At 41.0% G+C, this 24,848-nt stretch overlaps 4 protein-coding genes across 6 annotated transcripts in view; 1 reads left to right on the top strand and 3 right to left on the bottom strand.

Moving 5' to 3' along the window:
• LOC311256258 (diablo IAP-binding mitochondrial protein-like) overlaps nt 1–8,366 on the top strand; it is a 53,412-nt gene extending 45,046 nt beyond the window's left edge. The window contains exons 3-9 of one of the 3 annotated variants that reach the window (XM_084351126.1): nt 2,448–2,551; nt 5,925–6,324; nt 6,478–6,610; nt 6,717–6,842; nt 7,251–7,361; nt 7,527–7,623; nt 7,815–8,366. In XM_084351126.1, the coding sequence (XP_084207252.1) occupies nt 6,188–6,324; nt 6,478–6,610; nt 6,717–6,842; nt 7,251–7,361; nt 7,527–7,623; nt 7,815–8,020 (810 nt within the window). In that variant the 5' untranslated portion in view covers nt 2,448–2,551; nt 5,925–6,187 and the 3' untranslated portion in view covers nt 8,021–8,366. Of the gene's footprint in view, nt 1–2,399; nt 2,552–5,898; nt 6,325–6,477; nt 6,611–6,716; nt 6,843–7,250; nt 7,362–7,526; nt 7,624–7,814 lie in introns of all 3 variants that reach the window. The other 2 variants (XM_084351125.1, XM_084351127.1) reach the window with 2 other exon arrangements.
• Nucleotides 8,367–8,866: 500 nt separating this feature from the next.
• Nucleotides 8,867–9,751, bottom strand: LOC311255760 (odorant receptor 131-2-like; the record flags this gene model as incomplete). Its single annotated transcript, XM_084350409.1, has 1 exon — nt 8,867–9,751. One exon carries the CDS (start codon nt 9,749–9,751, stop codon nt 8,867–8,869), a length of 885 nt encoding a protein of 294 aa, XP_084206535.1.
• An 80-nt stretch (nt 9,752–9,831) lies between these two features.
• Nucleotides 9,832–12,434, bottom strand: LOC311255759 (odorant receptor 131-2-like; the record flags this gene model as incomplete). Its single annotated transcript, XM_084350408.1, has 2 exons — nt 11,251–12,434; nt 9,832–9,839 (listed from the first exon to the last, which is right to left on the bottom strand). The coding sequence occupies exons 1-2, from the start codon at nt 12,170–12,172 to the stop codon at nt 9,832–9,834; spliced, it is 930 nt and encodes a 309-aa protein (XP_084206534.1). The 5' UTR covers nt 12,173–12,434.
• Nucleotides 12,226–14,430, bottom strand: LOC311255758 (odorant receptor 131-2-like; the record flags this gene model as incomplete). The annotated part of the gene is made up of 2 exons (XM_084350407.1): nt 12,226–12,229; nt 13,613–14,430. 2 exons carry the CDS (start codon nt 14,428–14,430, stop codon nt 12,226–12,228), a joined length of 822 nt encoding a protein of 273 aa, XP_084206533.1.
• Nucleotides 14,431–24,848: the final 10,418 nt, after the last annotated feature.

The raw sequence follows: 24,848 nt of genomic DNA, 5'->3' as shown, positions 1-24,848 counted from the left end.
CTCCTGTGACCTGTCCCTGACCCGTCATGCAGTGGCCGCTGATGGGTTGTTTTTTCTTCACAGTCGAATATTAGTTTTCATAATCGAATCTCCGTATTTTTTAAATATTCGAATATAGAATATTCGTTGACAGCCCTAGTGCGCAATCTAGAAATCTGCGTGTGGGGTTGAACCGCGGTTTGCGGGTGATTTACCAATAGTGATTGCGTTAATGACAACAGGTGCAAACGTGTTGGAGACACACCTATTTAAATGAGGGTTTAGTGTGTTTCATGGTTTTCAGCATGGCGAGTTTGAGAGAACGAAAGCGCAAAGTGAAATTGGACCCTTTGGAATTAGAAGTGTTGGTAGAGGATGTTGCATATTCATTGCTGCAAACGTACTAACTGAATGCAGACGCGCTATTTGCACTAGGGCTGGGTATTGTTAAGAATCTTACGATTCTGTTCGATTTCAATTCGTTAGGTCACGATTCGATTCGATTTCGATTTCGATTTGATATTTAATGAAATGCTTCGATATCGATTCAGTATCAAGTAGAAATACACAAGTAAGAGTACCAGAAATTTTTTTAAAATAATTATTTAGTTTCATGCAGCCATGGTATAACTCATAGCATGACAAAATATGACACTGCTTTAACACTGAACTACAGTGCATGTAAATTTAAATTATGTTTCTTTCCTCTTGGAAATTGTAAAATAACTCATTACATTTTGAGTAAGAAAACATCAGCTCAATAATACTAGTACATGGTGTGTACAAAAGTATCAAAAAAAATGACAGTGCTGTATTAACAATGAACTACTACTGCCGGCCCGACACATTAACTGTAATTATGAGCCCAAGCCCGATTTAAACCTGCCAATTTTTTAATACTTGGTGTAACAGTCAGAGTTATTCAATGTAGTGCCACTAGGTGGCGCCTCCTTTTGTTTAGTGGGTAATGTAACCTGCACGACGAAGAAGAGCAGGTGTACTTCTGCTCCCCGTGAGAAAGGATAGTGCCGACAGAGCGAAGACTCCCCATTTTATTTTTATTTCATTATTTTGTCTTTATTTAGTAAAGTGTTGGTGCAAGAACCTCGGCCTTGATTGTTTGCATGTATGCCAGTAACATTAGTGCCGTAGAGACCTGGCATGGTGTGGTCAGTATTATGAATAAAAGTGCAGTGCAGAAACCCCCACATGTTGCCTGCCGCCTCTCTGGAGCTACCCGCACCAAAGCTGACCATCCCCTTCCCCTTCACGTTACAGTGGGCTGTTATAACTGACGTTCTCAACTACAACTCCGAGGTGTTTGAACTACAGAAGTCTGTTTACAATTATCTTAATGAATAATGCCACAAGGACGAAGCATGTACACTGCGTTGTTAGTTTATTCAAAATGGAATGGATTGCAAATGAAAAAAGTAATGATTAAAAAAAAAAAAAACACAAATGCTTGATCAAGGGCCCAGGTTTACACGGGAATACAAAATGAATCCACACGTCTGCTTTCAGGTTTGAAGGCGCTGGCTTAACGCTGCTGCTGCTCACTACGGTCGCCATATTGTTATGGTTTGGTCTAGTGCGGCCCCCGTCCGCACAGCGCAAATCCCACAAGGGTGTTGCTCACAGCACCCCCGCTTGCCAGGGGCTTGAATCGATCGGTATTGAATTGCAGGGAAAAGAATCGCAATGCATTGCTGAATCGATATTTTTACCCACCCCTAATTTGCACCTTGCACCTTTGACAGACGCAACCCTTTTTGCGCACTGTTAGTAAATCAGTTTGTACATTTTTTTGCGTGTGCAAGGAGTTTGCACACGTTTTAATACACACAAACCTTTAGTAGATCCTGCCCTATGTGTGTACAATGGGTTGCAGACTAGGAGCTGTTGAATATCTGTGAAAATGAATGGCAGTCAAGTGGTTATCATTCTAGGGAACTAGATAAATGTCCCTTTAGTTTAATGTCCACACAAAATGTCTCTTTTATTATTGCTGATGCAGAGCAGTTTCTGTCTTTTACAGCTGGACGGGGGAGCCCTGATATTGATTTTTGGCATGGCAGGGATTCTGCTGAGCAGACACTTTCAAGTGAGCCCTGTTCCAGCTGTAACTTGTACAATGCAGTTCATGAACTGTTGAGCAAAGTGTTTTGGCAGCGTTCCGTGAGGCTCAATTTACTTTAGATTTAGTGTGACTGGAAGGTTTTTTGAACTGCAGATGGCACTGTCAGTAAAGTGAAGTCTCCTTTTTAGATGAGTTCATTACTACAGGGCCTTAAGAACTGTTCCTATGCTGTGTTACCTATACTAGTGTAATATTACGTATATCCCAATACATAGTATGTCAAATATAGTATGCCCCAAAAATACAAGGATATCCCACTTCATCTAGTTACATTTTGCAGTATCCAGCATGCCTTTCTGGTTAATCTGAGCCACAATCCTCTGTACAGCGGAAGATACGCCACCCTGACTGAGCCGCAAAGAGAGTGCAGACAGATGACAGCTCAATGACAGATGACAGACGATGCAATGAAATATGACAGCGCATTTAAGTGTAAGTATTACATATTTTTGCAAATCGTGTGTAATTCATACATTTATATACTTTTGCTGCACAAAGGTAAGTGGAAGATCAAAGTTCAAGGTGCAATGTTCTGATGAAGCAGTATGTCCCAATTTTATGCATACGGCGTGCAGCGGTATATGCATTTATAAGGGCAGGGATGGTATGTACTAAAAGTAAACTGAAAAAGTATGCAATTTGGATTAGCTTGCCAGTGTGCGTTACAGTGATGGTTTAGCTTGGGCCAAAATGTCTGTGGAACCCTTCTCTTAAGAAAGGGCAAAACAAGGCCTGTCGTCCGCAGAAATCTCACTGCAGTCAAACTGCCTTTTGTGAAACCCCCATCAATGAATGTGACATCACCAAATAAATTTAAATTTATGAAAGAACATGTGGTAAGTTGTGACCTGAAGGAATATGTGGTAAGTCTCTTAATTACATTCTTTGGTTTTAATCAAGCTTATCAATTATCGAGTTTTATCAATCGGCAAGATTGTGCAACAGTGGAACTAGTGTTGCCAGGATAGATAGATAGATAGATAGATAGATAGATAGTTGAAGAGCTTTTGAAACTGTCACAAAGCAGACAAACCTGTACATAGTGCAAGTAGATCTCAGCGAACTCTTCAGAGATTTTGGACTACTTCGGAGTATTGTGCTGAAACTGTCGTGAAAGCTTTTTATGGCAACTGGTATTGTGAAATGTATCCTCACTACCCTGGCAGCAGCCTCTCTGCCTCGGCAGCAACAAACCCTGCCACCACAGATGGCATCAGTAGAGAAAATAGGTGATTAAATTCATGTGTCCCAACATCGTGGCTGCGGAAAACTGGTGGTTACCCTGTATTGTACCAAAACTGGATCAAAGAAATTAGAAGTTAAGATGGCCAAGAACTAGCGCAACAAATTAATTTAGTTGTCTATCTGTCTAAGTCTGGCTATTAGTTTGTGAAATTAATGTTTGTGGCTTCAGGAGATACAAAAGAGTGTGCTCCGTTAACTGTCAAACCTGACCTGCTCTCATCACTATCAACACACTGTGGATTGTTGGCAGTGGATGTAAAGATCAGAAGTGTACATTTCAGGACTGTATATTTGTTCTTGTCTGCTGGAGTAGACAAGTTTGCATCATATTGACGTGTTTGTGTGGGTTTCCTCTGGACGTGCCCCGGTTTCCCCCATGTATGTTAGGTTCATTCTCCTGTGAGGCACAAAATACCTCATATCTCTCATATCTCATATTTCTTTGTCAGCAGTGCATTACTGCAACCACAGGCCACAGATTTGTATTCTAGTGTACGTGTGAGGCAGCTTAGATGTTTTTGAACTGCGGTGCAAAAGGTAAATGAACACCTTGAAAAACATGGATCTGGCGCTGAACAGGTAGATGTACTGCATTATTGTTTTTGTCAGTGTTCTAGTGTCAAACTCTTACACAATGTTATTGAAGTCAGTAATGCCAGTTGAGAGGTAACTTGAAGGTGCCATATCAGCATTGTTTCGAAGAAGATGATGAAACCCATAATGAGATGTTTCTGTAGTTTCAATGACGTGCAGCACTGGAGTGAGGTACGGTTAGATCTCTCCAGAGCACGGTTAAACAGCAGGTCTCATATCCCCTGCTTAGTAATTAACAGACTGCTGGCTAATAATTAACATAAAGCTCCCGAGTCTAATTGTGCAACCTGAAGTTTTCATTTGTTTGGCAAACAAGACGACTGTGTTGAGAGCAGCTCACTTGGGTTCGTCAGCTCTTTACGCAGGTTTTGCGTCAGTAGTCAGGACTTCAGGGGGTTGGACCAAAATCTGTGTCCAAAACAAACTCTCTCTGAATGCCAGCCAATACCACCTCAGCAAATAACTTACATGCAGACTATCAGACAGAATGATGGCTATTGCTGAACTTTTGGCAACAAAAGTTTTAGTGAAATATTAAATGACATGGACAGTGACATATAATGAAAAAAAAAAGTTTTTACCAAAGGCATGGTGTCATACTGTATTACCATAAGAATATGTACAAAATACACTATACTAAACATAGAACTTTGTAACTTCACAGAAAAATATTTGATTACTTACCATGTTGACAATTATTTTTATTTTTATTTAAAACAATCCATACATCTTCTGTTTACAGCTTCAAAGTTACTCAGCTTTGTTACTCTTATGTCACTGAATAGTTTATACTTAATTTAAAAAACAACAACAGTGAGGTGTAACACCGAAATATCCAATAAAATTAAAATCAATCAGCAAGTATGCTTATAGGCTCGTTCATTTGAGAAACAGTAAATATGTATAGACTTTTTTAGACATTTCGTCAATGGAAGAATCTTGACTGGCCAACTCTTTTACCTGACCATGTTGTGCTTTGCCTGCTAAAGACCAGGCTGGAGACATAAATGCACCAAAACAAGTGGGAAGTGAAGATAGCTGCCAGACTGGTTGAGCGTCACTGGAGAAGATAATAACATGTGGTAGACTTCATGTATTCATAAATAGCTAAAGATCTCCAACCAAATAATCAATATAGATATGAGACTATATTTAAACTGGCAATATACAAGTCTAGGCTGGCAGCCTGGCACCATTTGTATCTGCTTTCACATCTCTATTATAGACTGAATTAATGAATCAACTTACACTTTTGTCCAATGTTGTTTGTAGTTGCTATTCTGAGAGAAACAGAAGGATGAAGTAGGCTTGGCAACAGCGATTCCAACAATAATATCACTTTATTTTAGTTGGTCAGGTACATTTTGGGTCACTAGAATTTGATGATTATCCAGAGTAAGACCCACAATTCCTTCATGATTCAGCATATTTGAAGGTTAACATCCTAAAGCCTAAAGGTTGGCACTGTATATACAGTATATTGATGTAATTAAATACTCCACATCTACTTAATCTACTATCTATCTCTGCATGATCAGCCCTTTCTGATTTTCAAATGGAGAATAAATGGAGCTCCTTGTGTTGCATTTTGTGCACCTTGGTGTGCCAAGTGTGTTCAAATCACAAAATGGCTACAGCCATTGTCATGCCATGTGATGAAGGAAAAAACACTTGCCATAGCCATTATCATCATATGGATTTGTAATACCTTTTATTAATTGTATGAGAATTTTATAAAATTCCAGAACAAATTCTCACTTAATGTGTAACAAACCCTAATAATTAGGATAGTTGTAACCTAAAAAAGTCAATTTTCCAAAAAATTCTAAAAGGTTTATTTTGTCCTGAATACAGATATACACACACACACTCACTCAAATAGCAGAGCAAGACAGTGAGATAGGCCTGCACGTAATTTCTGTCTCTGTGAGCTTTTTCAGATAAAGCCATATACGCACATTTGCAGGCAGAGTCAACAGATCAATGTCTTTTACGCAATGAAACGGTGCTGCGGCCCTACAAATACCCACAGGACATGACAGTTGGTCATCGTCGAGCAGACAGAAGGATAGCAAACAGCGAACAAGAATACTCCTCTGATTTCTAAAGGCAACAGTCTGTGGACAACAGATTAGTTTGAACTGCGGAAAACAGAAAACCTACGATCAGCAATAACTTTACACACATCAAATCAAGTACATTCTTTAAGTGCTGCAGTGAATCTGCAAGATGCAAGCTGTTGGTCAGTGTTCAGTGTGCGCCAGCCGTGCTGCTGGAGGACTTCTGCGAAATCACACAGACTTTTCACTGCTGCGGACCAACGAGAGTGTGGTCAGGAGAGGAGCAGCCTGCATCCGTTTCCTAAGGTATGTTATGAATAATAGGCAATGACATAATATAAGCAGTAGGAACACAGCCTAGATCTATGTCGTCAAGTGTAGCCTGCATTGCTATTAGTGCATATACCACTGATTTTGACTATAATAACCTGCTTATATTCCTTCCTTCTTTTTCTACAGCAGTACTGAGAGTGTCCTATTCAACAGCAGGAAGACTGGAGTCCAGAAGTTGGGGGAAAGGACAGATGCTGCGCACATGAGCATAGCACCTCTAAATGTTGCCCGTGGGCTTTGTGCTGTCCCGTTTGCACAGGTGGGTAGGTCTCCTGCCAGAGACAGTATAACACTACTGCAGCAAATCTTCAGAAAAAAGTTTGTTCGAAATTGAAGGAGTTAAAATACTGATCTTCTGTTTGTAGCAAGTGGAATACCTCTCTCATGAGTCCCTGATCAGAAGAGCAGCCTCAGTGGTTACAGACAGTTCAAGTACTTTCCTTTCCCAGACCACCTTGGCCATCATAGACGCCCTTACAGACTATTCAAAGGTAGGTTTTTCCTCAAATGTGAAACATAATATCCACATTTTATGACTGCCAACCTCAGCTTAAAAGTTTAATTCATCATTGGGAAGCAAGTATTTTTGCACAACATTTAATGGTAGCATGAGAAGGCACATTACCACAATACAGAACTTATTAATGTCTACATTATTAAGTAGAAATGGGCATAGGTCTGAATCTTTACATCCACATATAATTACAAGGTAAGACCTCTAAGAATGGAGAATACTATTGTTTAAAGATGCATTGTCCATCACATACTATCAGAATCAGAAATCAGAATCAGAAATTATGTTAATCATGTCAGGTAGAGAAAAACTACTGTAATGATATTATTTTGAAAATTGCCCTGTACTGTCCCTGACTTTCTGTCCTCTTTCTGTTTGCTAACAGGCTGTGTACACACGCATTGCTGTCCAAAGACGGTATTTAGCCTCAGTGGGAAAACTGACCCCAGCAGAGGAGGATTCGCTCCTGGAGGTGATCAATAGCCAGCGTGCACAGGTTAGTTTGCTTTGCCCTTTTGGAGAAACTTTGAAAACAAATCTAAATCTACTCTAGCTTTCAGTTTTTCCTCTTCAAATCAGCTTTTATTTTTTGCAGAAACAATAGAAAAAGATAAATGTATTATATTGACTTCTCATCTTCCTCTTCTCTTTGTCCTGACAGATTAGTGTTAGACTAGAAAAATGCAGACGTTTTGAGTCAAACTGGATCAATGCTGTCAACCTGTGCAAAATGGCAGCTGAGGCAGCACGCACTTCAGGTGAGTTGAATGAGTATAGCTGTATTTCCTGGGTCTTGATGAAATGCTGAAACACCATTGTATTTATGATGGAAGAATGAAAGAATTACAATTCAATTCATCTGCTGTCCGAGTTAGACTTTGGAACATTTACAGCTTTATTTAATAACTGCAATTTGACAAAATCCATGTTTGCGTCTGTGTGTTTCCAGGAGCTGAGCAGGCGTCCATCACAGTGAGGACAAACATTCAGGTGGCCCAGTCACAGGTGGAGGAGGCACGGAAGCTGTCAGCGGACGCAGATAAGAAGTTGGCTGAGACTAAAGTTGAAGAGATCCAAAGGATGGCAGAATATGCTGCCTTTCGAGAAAATAGTGAGGAGCCTGAGCTGCATGAAGCTTATCTCCGTGAAGACTGAGACAGATAGTTAGAGATATTGGAAAATGTAAAAAAAAAAAAAAACATTTTTAAGCTTGTAAAATGTTTACATGTTTAAAATCAAATTTTTGAAAGGGAATGAATTGACTTGCTAACAATTTGCAAATGCTTAGGATTGCAAAAGTCATTATTTAAGACTATTTATTTGATTTGTTAATGTCAGCCACTTCTAGAGCTTGTTGAAGGTGATTAGAAAATGTCTATATTGTGCAGCAGTGGGGCTTGTCAAACATCAGATCATAATGTTGTTTATTTAATGTTTTATTGTAACAGAGACATTTCCTTTTATAAAACTATGGTGTGTATGTATTCACATTAACAATACATAAAATAAATCTTGACTTAATATATGTGTTGGTGGGTCCTTTTTTCTACAATGTCAATTAATACTAAATTCATTAGATATTACTGGTTACTACAGACAACTGTTGCTTCACAACAAAAAGGGTTTAAAGCCATATCTTCTTTGCCTCTAACAGGTTGCCTAAAGATTAATGACTTGTGTGATGGCAGCATTATCAGCAGACGTTTGATTGTAAATAAAGCATGATCTCTGCGCAGTGCAGTTATAGAAAAATAATGCAAAATTCATCATGAACATTACACAAATAGCACAGGAATTTTAAAAAGCACTATTTATGTATATCCATATCTAGCCTAACTATAGATGAATCCGGTGACCGATTTGTTTGTTCTGCCATCCAGCGTTGTTGTCTTTACTGCATTGGAAAGTCATAACTAGTAGTACTGTAGTTTAGGTAGTAGAAGGGCTTGTTCTTAAAATTCTCATGTTAAAATGAATTGCAACCATAGTGAGTCACTTTCTTTAAGTGCATTCTGCATTTTTTCTGTTAAAAACTACTAGTCTACCTTGCAAAATATTTCTTTTATACAAGTCAAAGAAGGCATAGTTTTTCAGTGCATGAAAAAAATGATCATCCCTGAGCCCATATATCAGAGGACTCAGACATTTTGGAGTAAGATAAAACAATACATAGTTAAAGAACCTTACATTAATAAATAAACTTAAATTAATGTGAAATACATAATTTTCTATGAATGGGGTCCATAGCTGGATGAGACAGAGCAGCAGCTGGAAACCATGAAGAATTACTGTTCTGAGACCTTTCCATGTTGACTTTTTATTCTCTCCGGATGCCGTTTTGGCTACCTTCATTATTTTAACATAACAGAATACAATGATGATTACCATAATCAAGAAGTAAAACTGTTGTACAGTTGACCATATGTGATCCTGCCATCTATGCAAAATGTACATCTGCATGGAGCATATCCTTTGTTGTTTGTACAAGCTAAGAGAGGCTGATGCAAAGACAGAGGAAAAAACAACAATGCAGGGTATAGAACTGAGGCCGTGAATGATGAGGATACAATGCAAGTGGATGCGTTGGGAGCACAGCTCTGCATGGCGCAGGGGCATGCAAATGGCAACATATCGCTCTAAGGTCATTGCTGTCAGAGTAACTGGTGTGACCATCGAATACACAAGCACTACCATTGAAATATTGATACATAACCAAACTTGTATGGTAAAATTAAAATAGGCCAAGAGGAAAAGAATATTAGATATTAGTAATAAAAAGCTATCAGACAGTAGTGTAACAGCAAATAAGATGTAGCGTGCAATTGTGTAGAAGGACGTCTTCTTGAAAAAGGTCAGGATGAGTAAAAAGTTGATGCCAAGAAACATCATGACCAGGAGCTGCACAGAAATCACCCGGTCATTGATCTGTCTCACCTCACCACCAACCCATGAGTTGTTGTCCTCCATCACTTCTCTAGGCACATACACAGGTTTTTGAGGTACAGCCAAGTGTTAAATCATCATCAGTCGAAAGACAATGTGATCCTCATCACAAAAACACGAACTGTTTTCCTGCAATGGCACAGCACTGTGGCATTGATTTCCAAAGACAGGTGTCTGTTCGGCTTTTGTTCTGAGCGAAGGCTCTGTATGAAGACTTTATAGGAGTGACTCCACTACAAGGAGAGTTACAGCTAATTAACGTTTGTTCACCACAGTGTCGTCATTGACACTTTGTGCTCGTCCTCTCAGTGCCTATCTGTAGACATATCTGGGTTGTAAGCCACCTTTGCTGTTGTGGCCCCTGACTGACCCTTATCCTAACCTGACTTGTAAGCCACAGTACAACACTACAATAAATTAATTCATACATTATATTGATTCAGAGCCAGCCCAAGTCTTTATGGAACCCTAAGCAGAATTTGATTTGGGGCCTCTCGCCACCAGCTAAACCCACCACCCACCTCAGCACCGCCAAGATTAACTGTATATTGTCCATGCTCCGTTATTTGTCCATTTTACATCTCACACAACCATTATCATGGCTTACTGGTGAACTGGAAAGTAACAAAATAAACCAGCAGACAATGCATTTACTGTGAACAAGTCAAGTATTTTAATATGAAATGTGCAAAAGTGCAGAACAGTCAACGACAAATAAATTGTTTCTCACAAAAAAAAAAAATGTTAAGTATGTAAAATGTGAGTAAAATGCAAATAAATAAAAAGAAATACAATAATAAGAAATAAATTAAATAGAAACTTAAATAATGACATAAAATGAACTGGGTGGAATGGAATTTATGCAGAAATGATTAAACTGTTAATCTGTTATTCATCTAAAGGTATCATTCACAAAGAGTGATTGTACCAGGCAAGCTTTAAACAGGTTCAGGACCAAAGATCTTGTGTCATATTGTTTCAAATATGTGTGTAACATATACAAAAGTAATATATAAATTAAAATACCATATGTTCATTGTTCACTTCACCGGAGTTGCTCAGTCCTCTCAGTCTTATGTTACTGGATATATTATCTTTGCTTCAACATTTTGGGAGAAAACACACAGTATTTTCTTTCTGGGGGAGAGTGGCATCAGAGGATTAATACCAGTCTCATATGTGTGTATTGAATATGTAAGGATACAGTAAGCAGTTGGTATGTATTTAAAGAGAAAAGAAAACTATAGAAAATGTGTGGATTTACTTTATTTGAAGAGTTTACCACTGTTACTGCGGTGGAAAGTCATAACTAGTAGTACTGTAGTTTAGGTAGTAGTAGGGCTTATTCTTAAAATTCTCAAGCTAAAGTGAATTGCAACCATAATGAGTCACTTTTTTTTAAGTGCATTGTGCATTTTTTCTGTTAAAAACTACTAGTCTACTTTGCAAAATATTTCTTTTATACAAGTCAAAGAAGGCATAGTTTTTCAGTGCATGAAAAAAATGATCATCCCTGAGCCCATATATCAGAGGACTCAGACATTTTGGAGTAAGATAAAACAATACATAGTTAAAGAACCTTACATTAAAAAATACATTTAAATTAATGTGAAATACATAATTTTCTATGAATGGGGTCCATAGCTGGATGAGACAGAGCAGCAGCTGGAAACCATGAAGAATTACTGTTCTGAGACCTTTCCATGTTGACTTTTTATTCTCTCCGGATGCCGTTTTGGCCACTTTCATTATTTTGACATAACAGAATACAATGATGACTACCATAATCAAGAAGTAAAACTGTTGTACAGTTGACCTGATATGACCCTGCCATCTATGCAAAACGTACATCTGCAGAGAGCATATCCTGTGTTGTTTGTACAAGCTAAAAGAGGCTGATGCAAAGAAAGAGGAAAAAACAACAATGCAGGGTATAGAGCTGAGGCTGTGAATGATGAGGATGCAATGCACGTGGATGCGTTGGGAGCACAGCTCTGCATGGCGCAGGGGCATGCAAATGGCAACATATCGCTCCAAGGTCATTGCTGTCAGAGTAACTGGTGTGACCATTGAATACAGAATCAGCACCATAGAAATAATGATACATAACCAAACTTGTATGGTAAAATTAAAATAGGCCAAGAGGTACAGAATATCAGATATGAGTATAATCAAGCTATCAGACAGTAGTGTAACAGCAAATAAGATGTAGCGTGCAATTGTGTAGAAGGACTTCTTCTTGAAAAAGGTTAAGATGAGCAAAAAGTTGATACCAAGAAACATCATGACCAGGAGCTGCACAGAAATCACCCGGTCATTGATCTGCCTCACCTCACCACCAACCCATGAGTTGTTGTCCTCCATCACTTCTCTAGGCAAATACACAAGTTGTTGAGGTACAGCCAAGTGTTAAATCATCATCTGTCAAAAGACAATGTGATCCTCATCACAGAAACACTAACTGTTTTCCTGCAATGGCACAGCACTGTGGCACTGATTTCCAAAGACTGATGTCTGTTCGGCCTTTGTTCTGAGCGAAGGCTCTGTATGAAGACTTTATAGGAGTGACTCCACTACAAGGAGAGTTACAGCTAATTAAAGTTTACTCACTACAGTGTCGTCATTGACACTTTGTGCTCATCCTCTCAGTGGCTATCTGTAGACATATCTGGGTTGTAAGCCACCATTGCTGTCGTGGCCCTTGACTGACCCTTATCCTTACCTGACTTGTAGGCCACAGTACAACACTACAGTATATTTATTTATACATTATATTGATTCAGAGCCGGCCCAAGGCTTTATGGGGCCCTAAGCAGAATTTGATTTGGGGCCTCTCGCCACCAGCTAAACGCACCACCCACCTCAGCACCGCCAAGATTAACTATATATTGTCCATGCTCCATCGTTTGTCCATTGTACATCTCACACAACCATTATCATGGCTTACTGATGAGCTGGAAAGTAACAAAATAAACCAGCAGGCAATGCATTTACTGTAAACAAGTCAACTATTTTAATATGAAATGTGCAAAAGTGCAGAACAGTCAACTAAAAATAAATTGTTTCTCACAAAAACAAAAAATGTAAAGTATGTAAAATGTGAGTAAAATTCAAATGTAAAAAAAATAAAAAATAATAAGAAATAAATTAAATAGAAACTTAAATAATGACATAAAATGAACTGGGTGGAATGGAATTTGTGCAGAAATGATTAAACTGTTAATCTGTTATTCATCTAAAGGTATCTTTCACAAAGAGTGATTGTACCAGGCAAGCTTTAAACAGGTTCAGGGCCAAAGGTCTTGTGTCATATTGTTTCAAATATGTGTGTAACATATACAAAAGTAATATATAAATTAAAATACCATATGTTCATTGTTCACTTCACCAGAGTTGCTCAGTCCTCTCAGTCTCATGTTATTGGATATATTATCTTTGCTTTAACATTTAGGGAGAAAACACACAGTATTTTCTTTCTGGGGTAGAGTGACATCAGAGGATCAATGCCAGTTTCATGTCTGTGAATTGAATATGTAAGGATACAGTAAGCAGTTGGTATGCATTTAAAGAGAAAAGAAAACTATAGAAAATGTGTGGATTTACTTTATTTGAAGAGTTTACCAGTGTTACTGCGGTGGAAAGTCATAACTAGTAGTACTGTAGTTTAGGTAGTAATAGGGCTTATTCTTAAAATTCTCAAGCTAAAGTGAATTGCAACCAAAGTGAGTCACTTTTTTCAAGCGCAGTGTGCATTTTTTTTTGTTAAAAACTACTAGTCTACTTTGCAAAATATTTCTTTTATACAAGTCATTGAAGGCATAGTTTTTCAGTGCATGAAAAAAATTATCATCCCTGAGCCCATATATCAGAGGACTCAGACATTTTGGAGAAAGATAAAACAATACATAGTTAAAGAACCTTACATTAAAAAATAAACTTAAATCAATGTGAAATACATAATTCTCTATGAATGGGGTCCATAGCTGGATGAGACAGAGCAGCAGCTGGAAACCATGAAGAATTACTGTTCTGAGACCTTTCCATGTTGACTTTTTATTCTCTCCGGATGCCGTTTTGGCCACTTTCATTATTTTAACATAACAGAATACAATGATGATTACCATAACCAAGAAGTAAAACTGTTGTACAGCTGACCTGATATGACCCTGCCATCTGTGCAAAATGTACATCTGCAGAGAGCATATCCTGTGTTGTTTGTACAAGCTAAAAGAGGCTGATGCAAAGAAAGAGGAAAAAACAACAATGCAGGGTATAGAGCTGAGGCTGTGAATGATGAGGATGCAATGCACGTGGATGCGTTGGGAGCACAGCTCTGCATGGCGCAGGGGCATGCAAATGGCAACATATCGCTCCAAGGTCATTGCTGTCAGAGTAACTGGTGTGACCATCGAATACACAAGCACTACCATTGAAATATTGATACATAACCAAACTTGTATGGTAAAATTAAAATAGGCCAAGAGGAACAGAATATTAGATATGAGTAATAAAAAGCTATCAGACAGTAGTGTAACAGCAAATAAGATGTAGCGTGCAATTGTGTAAAAGGACTTCTTCTTGAAAAAGGTAAGAAAGAGTAAAAAGTTGATGCCAAGAAACATCATGACCAGGAGCTGCACAGAAATCACCCGGTCATTGATCTGCCTCAGCTCACCACCAACCCATGAGTTGTTGTCCTCCATCACTTTTCTAGGCACATACACAAGTTGTTGAGGTACAGCCAAGTGTTAAATCATCATCCATAAAAAGACAATGTGATCCTCATCACAAAAACACTAACTCTTTCCTTGCAATGGCACAGTGTTGTGGCACTGATTTCCAAACACTTATGTCTGTTCGGCCTTTGTTCTGAGCGAAGGCTCTGTATGAAGACTTTATAGGAGTGACTCCAATGCAAGGAGAGTAACAGCTAATTAAAGTTTACTCACTACAGTGTCGTCATTGACACTTTGTGCTCGTCCTCTCAGTGGCTATCTGTAGACATATCTGGGTTGTAGGGGTGGAGCCGAACCCGAATACGGTATTCGGAAAGGCACAAATAACGTGTTTTTTACAAATACTTATTTCGAACAAATACTTTAAAAGATATTTGTATTCGGGAACAAGATAAACATCATATCAAAAAGCTACGTTTCCTCATGAGACCGCAGTACATGCCCGGATGAGTGAGTGAGTGACGTTCAGGAGTCGGAGGTGGGGGGGTCGAAACACAGCTGTTCCGACCCCCCCGCAGCTGTCCATGGTGCTGCTGAACCAGGTGACGTTGTTTACACTCTGCGTTGTGGCTTGTCTGTGAAACGCGCACTGCTCAGGGACTGGGCAGATCTGTCCCACTTGCTTTGTCCCTCACTCCGTTGGGAGATCTTCCACAGAGTAAAAGAAATACACATTGTTTCTCTCCCCCGCTCCGCTCGAGCGTGGCTTGAGCCCACTTCACTGGCGCTGGCGACCCTGCTGACAGCAGACCGGGGGAGAAAAAACATTCTTTGCTCGGTGCTTTGGTTGGGTTTTAGGCAATGAAGAAAGGAGTTGGTTAAGTTCAGTAAAAAGACCAGGCAGAGGACAGAAGCATAATGACCGTTAGCTACAGGCTACTATGTCATATTATTTACAGTTCAGTCAATTTCAGTTCTTGGAGCTCTGTGCATTAGAAGGAACAGTTCTTTTAAGTATTATTTGTTTTTATTCTGTCTGTTCAACGTCCTCCAACAAGGACGGGTGGTGGTGGGGTTCATAATGTTCACAATGATATTTTATTAGTTGTTGGTTTAACCATGGATGAGGTAATGGCTGTTATGTTATTTTCTTTTCAATGACATTCCTTGTTACATGTTCATTGCTGGATTTATGGAAAAACATCAACCAATATTGCATATCCATAATTATTATAATGGATAATTAAAGAATACTTACACTATAACGAAAATTAGAAGTGTAAATAAAAAAATAATAAAGATTTTTACGCCTATTTTGAATTAAACTCGAATACAAATGCAAATACAAATACAAATACTTTTCCCCCCCCAACAAATACAAATACAGATACAAATATCGGCTGCGCTGCACACCCCTACTGGGTTGTAAACAGTGTGCGAAATACCCGTCAGTATTCGGGGGGGTCCCCATCTCCCGATTGTTGCGCAATACCGATCTAAATTTTCTCAATATGCAGTAGGCCTATAGTTATAGGCCTATAGTAGGCCTATCGTTATCTATAGATAACATTACAATATTTCATGGATGCAAGCCAAGACAATCAGTCTATAGCCTACATGACAACACACACATTTAACAATTTTTGATAATCCGATATGCTATAGTATTCGTAAAACAACACTGACAGGAGGTTGCATTGGCTAAAGTTGTTTGGATGCAAGTTGTTTTATAACAAGGAGAGACAAAGTTGTGCATTACAATGCAGACACGACAATAATTCCACCAATCTGGCGAACTTAAAAGAGCAATCAACTGAATAAATGCCAGGTATAGCCTATTGGGGACCGGCACGCAATCAGTGCACTTGCAAATGAGAGCCTGCAGTATGACCGATCGTGTGACATTATTTAACCATCCATCTACAGCAAATACGATCAGACAGATACATCGTTGAACACATACACAAAACATGTTGGCCTTACTGTGCAAACAGGCCATCTCTCAAATTGAAAAAAGCACCATGGCGGATGCTGACAGACAGCCTACAACAAGCCAAACATCACTACGGCGGGTGCTCTCTCTAAGACCACAACCAACCACAAGGCCTACATAACCATGCAGTATGCCAAAGCCGGAAAGGACACATGCACAGTCGCACACACTCATCTTATGCACAACAATCAGTTCTATCATCACAATTCAGTCACTGCAAAGATTGAAAAAAAACCCTCTTACCTTAAGTTAGAATAGACCAAAGATGCCTTGGCTCGACTTCTTGTGGTTGCCGTCCTGGTTTCCAGGAAGAAGAGAGGCGACGTCCTGCTTTAATCCAGCTTCTGACGAATTTGTCCATAAGAGGTCCGTTGAGGTCCACAAACAGGAGTGAAGACAGGCTGTCTTCGTGCAACCTGTTGCGCGTCTGGTTGTCTGTGTTATTAACTGCGGAAAAGCCTTGTTCGCACTAAGCTGACATGGGGAGATGCATGTGACTTGCTATGCACAGTCTTTCCAATGTTTTCCCTGGTGCAGTGCCCTGTAGTTTCCAGTCTCGAAACTGCTCCACGGCCACCCTGGTTGGTTCTCCAAGCGCTTTCGCAAGGCTGTGTACTTCTGGTTCGCCATGCAAAATCAGGTCCTCCTGCTCTCCTGGCCAAAAACGCTTGTCAAGAGCTTTGACCATCAGGACCAAATTTGACCACGGTATTTGCTTAGTTAGAGATGCAATCACTAATTCACAAAACCGAGACCTTTTTATTTTAGCCCTGCCTTTACTCAGCTCTACGCCCTTAAAAAGGCCAGATGAGATGGACTGTTCAGCCTTCTTGGTTGATTTCCCCCCACCAGTCGTCTTCATGGCCGTCAAAACATTGATAGTTTGTTGGATGGCGAGACTTGATTTCTCTTTTCTGCAGCTTGAGAGACAGGCTCTGGAGTTCACGCAGGATCTTTCATGACAGCCAAATCTTCCAAAAATCCTGAGTTAGCAAGGTGATTCAGAAGTCCCTTGTGTTTTTGCCTCTCAAGATCATTGCGTGATGTGTCCTCACTGGCTGTTTTGAAATGGAGTGCTAGTGCGGGGAAATCTTTCCATACTGCTTTTACTGTTTTAAAGCTGCTGGCAACCCATCTGATGGTGAAGATTTGACCTATATTTTCAGTATTTCCATGTCGAGCTCGGCCGCTGCTTCTCTAAGCAATCTGGCATTCCTGGTTGACTGATTGTAGAGTGAGTATAACTTTGAAATAAAGAACTCAAACTGATTAGTGCCAGCCACTTCTTTAAGAGCATCTTTGACAGCCAGTTCTAATCTATGTGCCAGGCAGTGAACAGACTGCACGTTCAGAAACTTTTCTTTGAGTTTAACGACAAGCCCACTGGCTTTTCCTGTGAGCACCGCAGCTCCATCGGTGGCAATGCTTATCAGGTGTGTCTTCAAAAAGTCATCATCCATTCCAGCTTTATGTAGACTCGCCATCATCGAGTTATAAATGGATTCAGCATCGACCCCATCTGTAAGTTCCACTAGATCCAGGAAAACATTGTCTACATCCCCCTTACCGCTGACATCACATCTTACGTAGATTATTAGATAGGGACTGCCATGAATGGTGCTTTCATTAATTGTGATTGACACCCGTGAATCCATTTCTTTCACATTGCAGACAAATTTGCGCCGCATTTCCTTGGCAATGTGACTGATTATTTCTGTACATGCATGGTCAGATTTGTGGATATTACCAACTTCGCTTCCATTAAGCTCCTGCATTGTGGGTGGGTTGAGCTTTTTGTACGATAACCTTTCCTTTGCCACGGTGTAAGCTGTTCTGAACGAGACTGTGGTTTTCTTGAGTAAATCGGACTGTATATCAATGAAAGTGTTCGGGAGGGTGTCTTTCTCTTTCATCTGGGCTATTTCCACTGACCTTGTGTGGGCCTGGCTGTCCCTGTGTTTGTGTATCTTCTTTCGTAGCCTCTTTGCTTCAGAGCTAGTAACATCACCATTGATCCAATCTTCTGCGAGGTGAGAGTAGCAACATTTTTGCTTTTCTACACACTAAACACCCCAATTTTCCTGCCTTAATGTCAAGCCAAGGGTTGTGGTCTTTCCAATCGCCCAACTGCTTCGTTGTCCAACCAGCCCACAAGTTACTTGTGCTAGCAGCAGTAGCAGCTAACGTTACCTCAGAACCTGCTGCATCTTCGGAGCACTCGGCCTCAACTTCATGTTGTTCTGGGGAGTCACTGGGTGAGAGAGGATACTCTGTTCTGGTAGCGAGTGGGCCCACTGTGCTAGCTGCACCAGCATCGTCTTTCGGTGCCTCTTCATCTCTGAGTGCCACCTTTTTGGATGTGAACCCCAAGTGTGTGAGTGATAAACTCTGGTTTAGTGTTTACTTGCTAGCCATTTTTGGTATGACTTCTCAACTTTATGTCTTTCTTCTGTTTGGCGCACATGGCTAATTTGCATACGTGCGCAGGACTGGCTGCTCCACTTGGCAAAAAATAGAACATATTTGCGAGTAAATGTTTTGAATTCTGAATACTGGACATGGTGAGCTTAAAAACATTTTAGTGACCATTAGTGACAATAAAATATTTTATTTTTTATCTTTTTGACAAAATTTGACACCCCCTTCAAATTTTGCTTTTGAGACTTTCAGGGGGTCTCATGGGTTAATTGGGGGTGTTAAGCCCCCCCCCCCCGGACCTCCCCTGTATTTCGCACACAGGTTGTAAGCCACCATTACTGTTGTGGCCCCTGACTGACCCTTATCCTAACCTGACTTGTAAGCCACAGTGCAACACTACAGTTTTTTTATTTATACTGTACATTATATTGATTCAGAGCCAGCCCAAGTCTTTATGGGGACCTAAGCAGAATTTGATTTGGGGCCTCTCGCCTCCAGCTAAACGCACCACACACCTCAACACTGCCAATATTAACTATATATTGTCCATGCTCAATCGTTTGTCAATTGTACATCTCACATTTTGATTAACAGGTTGGTGGTAATAACTGCTTAGCATTTCTGCTTGTTGCACCTCCGCCAGTGCCTACAGTAGGTACTACTTCAAAGTGGCCATTTCACTCGCGGGGAGCGAGATTCACGCAACGCGTGAAATGTCAGTGACAACTGTAGCCACTAGGTGGAAGCATAGTACTGAATTGCAGCTCAAACGATTTTGGGACAATTCCACATTTGACCACAATGTAGCTGCAATGGAGAGTGGCGCTGTTTCAGGCTACAGGTAGAGTGAATGGAGAGGGGGACTGCTAAACCGTATCAGATTGATTCAGACTGATTGTTTCACAGCGGTGGGACACCTCAATTATCTGGGTGACCTTGGATAATCACTTGTGCTTTCTTTGTTTTACAGTAGAGCTAAAATATGGACAATAGTTGTTTTTTAAGGAACATTTGTTTACTGGTAAAATTGCCGACCTGAATTATTGTCCCAGTCCGCCCCCGTGAGCCTATATCGCTGCCTGACTGGATGTTGCTTAAATATAAGAATAGTCTATAATAATATCTGATACCCTAAAGACATCTGAGGTTGTAATTTCGCTCACTCGCTCGCTGCAGCCACGGCTAATAAGCGGAGGCAGAAACAATTACGCACAGCTTACAGAAGTTTCAACGTCCATACAAGCATTTAAGAAATGAGTCTTATCAGTTCCATAACTCAGAGAGGATTTTTACTCAACGAAAAAATTTATAAAGAACAGTTTTTAGGTTGAAGACACGACAGCAGCACGTATGTCCAGACGCTGATGTGTGTCAGCTGGGGCAGCGGGTCTGTGATCCATAAGACACATGAGAGCATTGCGCCTGATGTATAGCTCCCCTGGTAGAGCAGCTCCCTCAGTAAGCAGAATAATCCGCTAGTATGAGTTTGAATCTCACTATAGGCAGTAGGCCTACCTTTAGTTAATGTGTTTTCTTTTCTCATCATCATTATGATCACATATAGCTCCGAGTTTGAGCAAATAAATGAGCAAATGAGCATTAATTCTCCGCCGGGCCGCGGCACCAGCTTTCCTGCTTGTGTACATAAAATACATTCAATTCTGACACCACAACTGTAGCGTACCGAATATCAATAGATGATAACCAGAAAAAAAAAACGTTCTATTGATCTGATTCACCGGCTGCTTTCTTTCTTTCAGTTGTGGTGTCAGAATTTAACACAAATATTTGTGCTTTCTATTCCTTATATTTTCTACAACGGGCTTATAGAAAGAAGAACGACGCCACGTCATGTCAGACAGTTTTCTCTAGCTTTATTAAAATACATAATCAGCAGCTTCACAGTAGTCGGATATACAGAAGGTTATTTAAAGCGGAGTGAGTCCCTGAAGCAGTCTCCCTGCAGGAGGAGATCCCTTGGCCAAGTGATCAATGTATTTGTTGCAGACCTCTTTGCTGTCCTCAGCGCGCGGGGGTGGGGGTTGGGGCGCTGGCGTAGCAAGCTTTTCAAAAGTGTGGGGGATGGATGTGGTCTTTCCAGTTAAGCGAACTTGTTCCAGATGCCTTAACATTTGTATTCCCCCATACTGAGGAATGTGTGTAGGGGACGAGAAGTAAGCACCATCCAGGATGTGTCCATCCTGCATTCGGAGGTGGAGACGCTCATTAAGCTGTGTCTGGCCCTGCCAATGGCCGTGTTTCCCAGATTCGTTAAGAAGCTCTTAAGTGCTAAGATCTTCTTAGGAGCGCTCTTAAGAACGCTGTGAAAGAAGGATGTGTTTCCCAGAGTCGCTCTTAGCTTAAGAAGATCTTTCACTAAGTAGCAAATGTAAGATCGAGCTGACCCACTCTTAACAGCCTTCTTAGCGACCAAATGCTCAGTGATCAAGCCGTCAGGGAAATTTACATCCTCCACTTTTCGAAATAATAAAACAATGCTCAATGTTGAAATGCGCTCATAGCTGCGGACCACTGGCGCAAGAAACATAGGTTAATAGAAGAAGAAAAAAAACAACTTTTTATTGAATTACACGTTTAAGTTTTCCACACACATCTGCATATGAGTTTATAGTACTACACATAAAAATACAACAACCCTGTGGCATTTCACAGATATCAAGGAAACAGATGTAATTAAACTCAGCTGAACCTCCTCCAGAGAGGCTTCACCTGCTACTCTATATAAATACGCTGCCAAAGTCCGCGTGTGTGAGAAACCATGGCTGCAATACAGCACATTCTCCCTGCGAACCAACAGCGTCGCCGTGCGCGAAGCCAGACGGTTTACATAAATGCATACGTGCGTCAGCACTTCTCCCCACTGGACGTGCTGTCAGACCGGGCTGTCCAGGCAAAGTACCGGCTGCCTCGTGCGGAGATCCAACGGCTGATCACTCTGGTGTCTCCACACATCCAGAGAGCAACCCGCTGCAATTTTGCCCTCAGCCCGGAGGTGCAGCTCCCGGCTGCGCTGCGTTTTTACGCAGTGGGGAGCTTCCTGGAGGTGGTGGGGGACGGCACTGGCCTCAGCAAGGCATCGGTGTCACGGAGTGTGGCAGCTGTGACACCGATTCTCCTGCGCCATGCCATGGATGGCACCCTCATTCCAATCCACAATCCCTCCCTGGTGGATCCGTGCTGGATCGGTAGAAAACACGACGCGGCCGTCAACACACCCACACCCACACCCCGCCCACACACACACACACACACACACCATACATGCGTAGCCTAATTGCACCTGGGGGGGGGGGCACGGGGCGCTGTGTGTGACTTATGCGCTGATAAAGAGGTGGGTGATCGACCAGGTACCAGGTACCAGCTACAGGGTCCTCAGCTGGATGCCATCCTTCAGTGATGTTTCGCCCCTTTACTTCCAGTACATCTAAGGATGGTGGGGCAGTGGTCAGGGACGTCTCCCTGCCGCTCCCTGCAGCTGGATTTGGGTGCTCGGGTTCCGCTATGTGGCTGACTTAGCCCCCCAGCTCTTGTCTCTTCTACGTAACCAGAGCCAGAAACTCCCTTTCTCCGCTTCTTCAGAGAGGTCTTTCTGGGCTTTCCGAGCTTTTGTTTCTGAGAAGCCGATGTCTTTCAGGAAGCGCTTGATTGGAAGCCCCACGAAGCCACGGCAGCCGACTTCCACTGGGTAAGTTGTTGCTCTCCAGCCCCTCTGCTGACACTCCGCCACAAGGTCTGCGTACCGTAGCTTCTTTCTTTCATACGCTTCCTGAATTGCTCCTTCCCATGGGACCGTCAACTCAATGATCAGGACCTTTCTCTCAGCTGCCGACCACATGACCATGTCTGGTCTAAGTGTGGTGATGGTATTGTCCGTGGGAAACTTCAGCTGTGAGTCAAGGTCGGCTCTCATTAACCAGTCGCTTCCTGGTGCCACACAACCATTATCATGGCTTACTTGTCAGCTGGAAAGTAACAAAGTAAACCAGCAGACGATGCATTTACGTTAACATGTCAACTATTTTAATATGAAATGTGCAAAAGGGCAGTCAACTACAAATAAATTGTTTCTCACAAAAATAAAATAATGTTTGGTATGTAAAATGTGAGTAAAATCCAAATGTAAAAAAAAAAAATACAACCTTAAGAAATAAGTTAAATGAACTGGGTGAAATGGAACCTATGCAGAAATGATTAAACTGTTAATCTGTTATTCTTCTAAATTTATCTTTCACAAAGAGTGATTGTACCAGGCAAGCTTTAAACAGGTACAGGACCAAAGATCTTGTGTCATATTGTTTCAAATATGTGGGTAACATATACAAAAGTAATATATAAATTAAAATACCATATGTTCATTTTTCAATTCACCAGAGTTGCTCAGTCCTCTCAGTCTCATGTTACTGGATATAGTATCTTTACCTCAACATTTTGGGAGAAAACACACAGTATTTTCTTTCTGGGGGAGAGTGACATCAGAGGACCAATACCAGTCTCATATCTGTGTAATGAATATTTAAGGATACAGTAAGCAGTTGGTATGCATTTAAAGAGAAGAAAAAAACCTATAGAAAATGTGTGGATTTACTTTATTTGAAAAGTTTACAGGTGTTATCAATTTGTACATTTACAAAGATTTATATATCAACACCGCAATTTTGTGAAAGGGGAAATCTAACTAGTGTTTATTTACACAGTGTACAGCATGGTCCAGATTAAAAAATGTAAAGCATTTCAAAGTAATTAATGTCACTCATATATTGTAATTGTTATGTTGAGGTTTTCTGCGGACCCAAATGCAGAGATGCAGAGACAGTACTTTTCAGGTAGCAAAAAGGTTTATTTTTGCAGAGTTTAGTTCGGGTGGTGGCGAGAGTGAGATGACCAGGCTGGCAGGTAGACAGGCAGGCAGGCAGTTAGGAAGGCAGGCGGGCAGGCAGGTAGGCAGGCTTTGCTGTTGCTGCTGCCGCCACGCCCACAGACACACACTGGAAAGAGAGCAGGTGAGGGAGAAAACGGAGGGGGAGAAGGTAGACGGGGGAAAAAACACAGACACAGGGCAAGGCAATCCGGCTGTCAAGGTGGCACCGTGACAGTAATAAAGTGAACTTGAAGAATGTGTTATGCTTAGTGGTGCGGGGCAGGACCCACAACCGGACAGCAAGCAGAAGTTGAGTGCAGGCAGATTTATTGAAAATTCAACAACGGAATATGCAGGGCAAGATGGAGCAAAATATCTTGCCCTGCAACTGGCTGGAAGTCTGTCGGTCAGGTTGAGCTTGAGGCGAGGGTGCCAGCTGCAGAGGTGCTGGTAGCTGGGATAGTTGGTGAACGCTGGAGGAAGCACAAAAGATAATCAGGTTTCCAAGAAGACATATAATACACAGACAAGAGGGTTAGTGAAGCGACTAGCTGCAGCCATATACCACGTCAATGTGGCGAAATCATCTGGCAGCAGGTAGTGTGAAGACCAAGGCTTTTAAGCAGGCACTGCCACAGGTGTGCGTGTGCGTCAGCAGCTCTAGTGATGTGAAACTCCGCCCAGCTTCTCACTGCACCTCTGCAAGCACAACAAACAAAAACAGACACCAAAAACACACAAGTCCATCACAGAACTTGACAGGCCGTAACAGAAGGTCTATTTCTGGACAACAAGGCAAACTGCTTCAATCTGTTGTGCTTATAGACAGTCCATTTTGTATTTGAATTAATAAGGAACAGTTTGAGTATTTCATTTTTTTAGGGAAGTTCAGGCAAATCCTAAATTTATTGTACAGTTTTATTAAACTAACTACCTTAATCTAATAACTCCCACCGTGAAGGGTGTCTTAACTGATGAAACAGTGTCACACTCAAGCTCGGACATCTGATTACTGTCTTTCACTTGTTTATTTTTAGCATAAGCATTCCTGCGACACACATGCTATGCTAACTA

Source organism: Pagrus pagrus, assembly GCF_965226575.1.
Source record: "Pagrus pagrus genome assembly, chromosome: 4".
Lineage (NCBI taxonomy): Eukaryota > Metazoa > Chordata > Actinopteri > Spariformes > Sparidae > Pagrus > Pagrus pagrus.
The sequence above is the reverse complement of the archived record's forward strand: the minus strand, read 5'-3'. Positions and strand labels throughout refer to the sequence as shown.